This window comes from Oncorhynchus gorbuscha, linkage group LG13 (assembly GCF_021184085.1).
Source record: "Oncorhynchus gorbuscha isolate QuinsamMale2020 ecotype Even-year linkage group LG13, OgorEven_v1.0, whole genome shotgun sequence".
NCBI lineage: Eukaryota > Metazoa > Chordata > Actinopteri > Salmoniformes > Salmonidae > Oncorhynchus > Oncorhynchus gorbuscha.
In genome coordinates, this window is record NC_060185.1 from 62,371,999 (window position 1) to 62,380,311 (window position 8,313).

Here is an 8,313-nt window from a genome sequence, read left to right on the forward strand (position 1 = left end):
GAGTTCAGTTTATCCCTAACCTTATCACAGGGACTTTGAAGCACTACAGCTGCATGCTGATTTTGGAATACAAGGACAATAGCAAAGATTCCATATTTGATGACGCCACATAAATGGAATAGGTACTAGCTAGCTTGATAGTTAATGTTTGCTTTGGTTTACTTGCTAGCTCATAGCAAGCCTCACCAGACAGCTTCAGTCCATATCGAATGTACAGGATGGAGTTAAGGGTCTGCAAGGACATCCGATTTCTAAGTTTGCTTTGTACCACACTCATCTGGCTGAACACTCTCTCGACTTCAGCATTCGAGTGTGGCAAGGACAACACAGACACAGCAGCCATGGCAAGTTCTTGAAAAGGGTTGATATCAGCTTCATCCCTGAACTTCCAAATCTCACTCAAGAAGCCCAGTGTTTTTTTTGTCTCCTTCCATTTACTAAGACGATTGGCACGCCATTGCTGGACAACCTTGTCCATCTCTGCAGGAGAGGAGCCAAGGAGCTTGGCTATTGTTCTATTTCTACAGGGCTCTGTACCTCACCCAGCACTGACTTCAAAAAAGTCAGATACAATATGTTTTGAGGATCACTGTACATGGAGTATAAAACCTCAGCCATGTAGCAGTGTTCACTGGACTTGGTGACTGCGAAATGCAGCCTAAGCTCCTCCCACTGGTCCAAAATGCGTGAAACCGCTGGTTCAATGGAGAGCCAACATGTGGCACACAGCTTGGTCATCTGTAAAGGTTTCTCCCCACAGTTGATGGTCTCATATTGTAAGCCTTGTAAGCCTCCCTGCGCTTTGGAGACACTGAAAACCAGTTATAAGTATATCATACCAAGCACTCCACACTACGGGGATGGTGTCATTCGAAGCATGACTTACAGCAAGCTGCAGATACAGTGAATAAGAACCAGATATTTGAGGCCATACTCCTCCTTCAGCACTTTATGGACCCCATTGTTAATCCCCGTCATAACAGAGGCATTGTCAGTACTATCCCCAGGAGTTTCTCTTTTTTAAGACAACACTTCGAGGAAAGCCACAGCAGCACGGGCTATAGATTTGGCATCTCCTCCCTCCAACTCATCAAGCCCCAGAAATGTTGATACAATTGTCTGCTTGGTGTCACTAAAGTACCTTATCACAATCCCCAGGTACTTAGAAACACTTACATCCGTGGAGTCATTGAGGAGGCTGAAACACTGGTCACCCACATCTCTGACCAACTTTTTCAGAAAGTATGGTGCTAGAACACCATTAATCATTTCTGTGCACTTTGTCCTGTGCATTTTGAAGAGGACAGCGGCAGTGGATTCTGAGAAAGCAGCTCTACCTGCTTCTCCAATGTGATCACATGCCAGCATAGAACAGTGTTCAGCGATAGCTAATGCTATGGTGGCCTCAGCGTTTTTTGCAGAATCCATTTTTTTAACCATAAATGGCAGCTTGTTTTGGGTGGAACTGTTATAAGGCTTTGCCTTTTGAGTATGTTTTTGAGTTGTCATGTGGTTTTTAACACCACTAAGTTTGGGGGTAGAAATGAGCCTTACAATACAGGCAGTATGCCCGTGTATCATCTCCAATAAACAGCTTCAACCAGCCTTTGAATTCAGGGTTTGATTCCCACTCCTTTCTGTATTTTTGAGTGTACAGTTTAGACTGAGACATGATGAGCTAGCCAGCTAGATGTTTAGCTTGTCACAGAGAGGCACACACACAGTGGACAAGGTGAATAAGTGACTGAGGCTGTGTGAGTCAAATGCAGTGAATTATTTATAGGCAGTGATTTATTTTAGACAAAGCACATTTTACATTTACATCTCGCCCTGAATGTAAGCTAGGGCGGGATCAGCCTGCTCTGACTGCAGCTGGAAGGGACTGCTACTGCTATACTGACAGTACCTGCATCAGTACCTGTATCATGTGCCACTGCTGGGGGGTGGGAAGCAGAGGATCAAACCATTGTGAGGCAAAGCGGGGGGGGTCGCAACTTAAAATAGAGCTATTAAGTGTCTATAATCAGCATAAGTGCTTTCATTGCGTATTATTAATATTATTCAAATTACAGTTATATTGGGCGGGGCAAATCATAATTTTAACAGGATGGGGGGTTCCCCCTAAGATTTCCCCCCATGGATATAGGACTTGTTTTTCTGTGGCTATAGATACTTTTGTACCTGTTTCCTCCAGCATCTTCACAAGGTCCTTTGCTGTTGTTCTGGGATTTATTTGCACTTTTCCACCAAAGTACGTTAATCTCTAGGAGACAGAACGCCACTCCTTCCTGAGCGTTATGACAGCTGCGTGGTCCCATGGTGTTTATACTTGCATACTATTGTTTGTACAGATAAAAGTGGTACCGTCAGGCATTTGGAAATTGCTCCCAAGGATGAACCAGACTTGTAGACTTCTACAAAAGAAATTCTGAGGTCTTGGCTGATTTCTTTTGATTTTCCCGTGATGTCAAGCAAAGAGGTACTGAGTTTGAAGGTAGGCCTTGAAATACAACCACAGATAGGCCTATCAGAAGCTTCTAAAGCCATGACATCATTTTCTGGAATTTTCCAAGCTGTTTAAAGGCACAGTCAACTTAGTGTATGTAAACTTCTGACCCACTGGAATTGTGATACAGTGAATTATAAGTGAAATAATCTGTCTGTAAAACAATTGTTGGAAAAATTACTTGTGTCATGCACAAAGTATATGTCCTAACCGACTTGCCAAAACTATAGTTTTTTTAAATTACTCCAACCTAAGTGTATGTAAACTTCCGACTTCAACTGTATGTGAGTTTCCTGTCCTCTCTGAGGTCACACCAAATGAAACACACTCGTCATACCCTTAGGTGTCCACGGAACATTCCTACCTTCTCACAAGTGGGCATTTTGTTTCAAATTCCCATTTCGGGGATTTAGGAATTCACCACATGAAATCCTTTGTTCTCTCTGTGTCTATCTTTCTGCATGGCCAGGGGGAGAGAGTCTCCGCCAGGAATTTACGACCTGAGATAACAGAACCCGGGTGCAGGGGAGAGTGGGAAACCATGATCTATACCCAGAAAGGACCACGTCATGACAACGTGACCCTCAGAGCTGGAATCTGCCTAGCAAGCCACAAGCCTACTAAAAGGTACTAACTAGGTGCTAACATTGCCCCTAGTGCATGGTATAGTTTCCACATTTCGCCAGATCCAACCGTAATCTGGTACCTTCAGAATCGGCACCTCCTGCCATTTTCATAAGACTCGGTATAGGTTAGAGTTGGTTCTCTTTACTTCTAATCGACTGGAATTTGTTAAAAGAGAAGTGAGTGAAGAGGCTTCAGGTTCTAGTATGCTGGCATTAAAAAAGGAGCTTTTCCTAACTTCCATCAGAGGGCAATGTTACCTCATTCATCACATTGTTGTGTCCAGTCTTCAAAGTGTAATGTGATGATATGTGGGGGCATTGGTCTGACATACTGGATCAACCTCAGAAAAGGCATTTGAAGAAGAGTGGAAATCTTGAACTTTTTCATATTTATTCATATTCAAATGAGTCACTCAAAACGTATACAGTATCTCTGACATACCCCATTCAAACATGGGTTATCTTGAATATCAACAACTATCCTACAGTATAATGGAGAATAGATAAATCATCCAATAAGTCTATTTGTTGCTGATTCTTCATTTTATCAGCAGAAAACATACAGCAACAGCAAGAGCTACTGTCACAGGTGTGTGTAGTTGGACTCAACTCAACTCAAAATTCCATTGTCAATCTTATTCTGATCACAAATCATATAACCACTGTTTACATAAGAAGACTTTCAGAAACATACAACTTGTGGAGTGTAAACAAGTAATTGCTTTAAAAGTCTGGTTCCACATCATCTCTATAGGGAGGCTTAAGACTAAAGCAGCTCCTATATCCGGTTGGACATGATTCTAGTGTTAAGTCTCCTGAAGAAAGATTTGGTTTTGGACAGCTTGTACTTCTTCCGGTTCTTGGTCTTTTTGTGATAGACCCCATTCCAGTGGTCCTCCTCCTCGTCCCCCACCCACGGTCCCCACGCGCCATCGTTCAGGTCTGGGTCGCCCCTGGGGTCCTCAGAGGGGTACCGCACCGGGACCGAAGTCCGGTTGTAGAACACCAACCGCGCCAGGAGCTCTTTGACCACGTCTGGTCGCTGCTCGGCCAGGTCATAGCGTTCGTACGGGTCTCCACTGATGTTAAAGAGCCATACTGACTTCTGAGGTTCCAGGTGGCGTTCCAGGTTCCACCAGCCATCGGGAAAGCCAGGGAGCATCTGGGGCGGGGTCCAGTCTCCGTATCCGGGGTCCCCGGTCAGGAGCTTCCAGTCGCCTGCGCGGATGGAGGCCTGGATGGCTGTGTTCCAGATGCCATAGCCACTCTGCAGGGAGCCGCTCCGGGCCGGGTTGTAGAGAGGGTCAATGTTATGGAGGATCTCCAGTCGGGGGGACTCCTTCTCCTCACTGATGGCCCCCCACATGTCATACCCATCTAGCCCCTCGGTCTGTGACGCGTTTCCCCCAGCCAACCCAACCAGCGTGGGGTACCAGTCAGTGATGTGCACCAGGGCCTTGCTCACCCTCCTCTTGCGCCTCAGCAGGGGGCTGTGGACGAAGCCCAGCCCCCTCACGCCCCCCTCCCAGTAGGTGCCCTTACGCCCCCTCAGAGGCCAGTTGCTACCCCCGGAGAAGGGCTGGCCTCCGTTGTCAGTGGAGAATATGATGACACTGTTCTGGTAGTAGCCATACTTACGAAGGGCATAGGTCACATTCCTCACCGCTTCGTCTACAGCCGACACCATGGCTGCATATTTCCTCCTGGCCACGTTGCCCAGGCCGCGGTATGGGTAGATGTATTCCCGCGGGGACTGGAGAGGTGTGTGCACCGCCTGGAAGGAGAGGTATATAAACAGAGGCTGTGCCTGAGGGTCGTGGGCAGCTAAGATCTTCCTCACCCTCTGGGTGTACAGATGGGTGGAGTACTTCCCCCCCTGACCCCATGCCACCGTCTCCCCCTCGTGGAGGTCAAAACCACACATCCCTGGGCCGTCACATGACTTGTAGGTGTAGTAATCCACGCTGCCTGTCAAAGAACCGAAGTAGGAGTCAAAGCCTCGGCGGGTGGGCAGGCACTCCTTCTTGTAAAAGCCCAGGTGCCACTTGCCTACCATATGGGTGGAGTAGCCAGTCTCCTGCAGTCTCTGGGGAAGGGTGACCTGGTCAAAGGGAAGGCAGTTGGGCTGACGGGGTCGGATGATGGAGTGCTGCAGGCCAGTGTGGATCTGGTACCTGGGCAGAGGGACACAAAGGCATAAAATGTCTGATCCCTCAAGTAATTGACGAACAATGAAAGTAGCCTAATACCCTGACTACACCGCTCGCGTTGCAAAATTAATTTAGAAATCTGTTATTCAATTATTGCACCCACACGGCTGGCGTGCGCCAATGAGGGTCTGCGTTGCCAAGGGCTCAAATAGAAGTTAGTTCTATTTGTGACACAGATCGCGCTGCAAGTCCTGCCTCTTCCATCTCCTCATTGGTTTATAGAAGTAGGTACCAACTTGCCATCTCCTCATTAGTTATACCCACGTGGGTGACTGAAAGACGAACGAGGTCGGTAGAGGTCATGCACCTAATTTATGAATGTTGCCAATCGCAATATAAAGTCCAGAGAAGAAAAAGCCTGGAAGGAGGAGAGATGACTAGAAACGATTCGGTTGACCGTTTTATGCGTGGATTAATTGTCGGAGTAGAGGACCTTGCGCATTTCAGGTAAAATAACAACTCAATGTTTATAGCCCAGGACAAATTAGCTAGCAAGAGCAAGCTAGCTAAATGGGACAAATTAGCTAGCAAGTGCAAGCTAGCTAACTAATTTCCAAAATTCGACCTGTCCCCAAATTAATGTAATTTGTTCAGAGTTTGTTTTAATATTTTAAGCTGCGTGTCGGGATCGTGTTTGGTATGGTGGGAGAAAATACATTTATGCACGATGGTGCACGCGCACAGCCGGTTTGGGTTCCGTGTAATCAATGTATCAACTATGAATGATAAAAAAGTTGAAAAACAAACAGATATATGGATATATTTTGTCCAGACCTTTTTTGGTGGTCAAAAAATATACAAAAAATATATTGCTCAGTTGTGCACCGGGGCCTCACACTCCTCTTTCTATTCTGGTTAGAGCCAGTTTGCGCTGTTCTGTGAAGAGAGTAGTATACAACATTGTACGAGATCTTCAGTTTCTTAGCATTTTCTCGCATGGAATAGCCTTCATTTCTCAGAACAAGAATAGACGGACGAGTTTCAGAAGAAAGTTCCTTGTTTCTGACCATTTTTAGCCTGTAATCGAACCCACATATGCTGATGCTCCAGATACTCAACTCGTCTGAAGAAGGCCAGTTTTATTGCTTCTTTAACCAGCACAAAAGTTTTCAGCTGTGCTAACATAATTGCAAAAGGGTTTTCTAATGACCAATTAGCCTTTTAAAATTATAAACTTGGATTAGCTAACACAACGTGCCATTGGAACACAGGAGTGATGGTTGCTGATAATGGGCCTCTGTACGCCTATGTAGATATTCCATTAAAAATCAGCCGTTTCCAGCTACAATAGTCATTTACAACATTAACAATGTCTACACTGTGTTTCTGATCAATTTGATGTTATTTTAATGGACAAACAAAATTATTTTCTTTCAGAAACATGGACATTTCTAAGTGACCCCAAACATGTGAATGGTAATGTATGTGTTCCAGAGTAGAAAGACCCAGCATAGCTACTGCAATTGAGTACTGGCAGTGTCTGCTGTGGCAGGTGGGAAGGTGTAATCTATCTGAAAAATATATAATCTCTCAATGTTCTAATCTCTCAATGTTCATGTCAAAGTGCACCATATTCATGAATTTAGTTGAAATTCCTTGTTTTTTTGCCCGGACCCCCCTTACTGGCTTTGGGCTAAGCCACCAATGTCTTCAAATCCGTTAAAACGGCCCTGACAGGATCCATCTATTCATTCATTACTATTGAGGCTACTCGGTATTGGTTACTCCACATTACTCCAACTATAGGGAAAAGATCCTACAGATAAAATACAACAATGTTTAGAAAAAAAGACATAGAGAAAAACATCTGTCTGAATACATCATGAATTAGTTGACTACAAAAGAACAACTCTCTAGGCTACTTCAGATCTGGCGATAAAAGATGCACTTTACCTGCCGGTGATCAGCTGACTGCGAGATGGCGTGCATATGGGCTGTATGTAGTAGTTCTCCAGCTTCACTCCATCCGCGGCCAGTTTATCCAGGGTCGGTGTCTGGATGTCGGAGCCGTGGTAACCGATATCGTTGAATCCCTGGTCGTCCGTCATGATGAAGATGATGTGAGGGGGATGCGGTACCGGCGACCGGTCTCGGAAGTTCGGAACTGACTCGCTCTCCACCTGGTTCGGACTCATTAAGTCCCACGACAGGTAGCCGAGACTGAGTAAACTGACCACGGAGAATCCGGTTAGAGCTGACACTGCCATGGTAACTGCGCGCCTTTAAATGTTTAGGCAATCTATAAGTGAAAATATATACCTAATTCGTTGTATAACGTTGTCATAAACGAGAAAAGCATGTTAAAACGATAGGTACAGTATCCCTCTAGCAAAAGTAGACTACACTTTATAGCCTGCACCGACCGAACATGTTTGATCTCTCCTCGCGCTATGATGATGATGTCCACGAACCTTGTGCGTAATGATCAGAGATATATACTACCTACATACCTTTTGCTGACGTGTCTTAAAATGTTGTTTAAGGGTCCTTACAAAACATTCCTCTTCCCACAGTGGTAGTATTAACCCCACCCGAATGAGTTTGCCCTGGCTCATTAAAATAACCCACTATTCACAGACCAACACAACATCTTTTGGATGTCTTTTTTTGGTCATTTTTTGTTTATTTAAACGTCCACGGACGTTGATTTTTTTATTTGTACAGGTCTGGACCGGCTTTGATTTTGCCCAAACATAGATGTCTATCTTTGGTTCAGATTTGGTCGGTCAAGACCAGCCTTGATTTGGGCCAAACATGGAAGTCTATGACTGGTCTGGACCAAAACAATTATCTTTACATTTTTCAATAAATGTGCATTCTTTCAGCTACTTTTAAGTTAATACCTGCAGTCAACTTGTGCTATACATTAGGAGATCAAGCAGATTGTAGGCTCAGCCCTAATTTATGTCCTCTTTGTTACCTGGAGTTGCATGGCAAATAGTCAAGGAAGACAAGGAATGGAACGAAGCCC

The 8,313-nt window shown here is 45.0% G+C and overlaps 1 protein-coding gene across 1 annotated transcript; it reads right to left on the reverse strand.

The window, feature by feature from the left end:
* Window positions 1-3,569: 3,569 nt before the first annotated feature.
* Window positions 3,570-7,814, reverse strand: LOC123994177 (arylsulfatase I-like). The gene is made up of 2 exons (XM_046296706.1): window positions 7,236-7,814; window positions 3,570-5,306 (listed from the first exon to the last, which is right to left on the reverse strand). The coding sequence occupies exons 1-2, from the start codon at window positions 7,547-7,549 to the stop codon at window positions 3,911-3,913; spliced, it is 1,710 nt and encodes a 569-aa protein (XP_046152662.1). The 5' UTR covers window positions 7,550-7,814; the 3' UTR covers window positions 3,570-3,910.
* Between the last annotated feature and the right edge of the window lie 499 nt (window positions 7,815-8,313).

Bases quoted from the DNA above. Each gene is read 5' to 3' on its own strand.
- LOC123994177 (XM_046296706.1), bottom strand. From the start codon at position 7,549: ATGGCAGTGTCAGCTCTAACCGGATTCTCCGTGGTCAGTTTACTCAGT. The intron at 5,307-7,235 runs GTAAAGTGCATC...CCCTCTGCCCAG, and splicing joins AGTCAGCTGATCACCGGCAG to GTACCAGATCCACACTGGCC.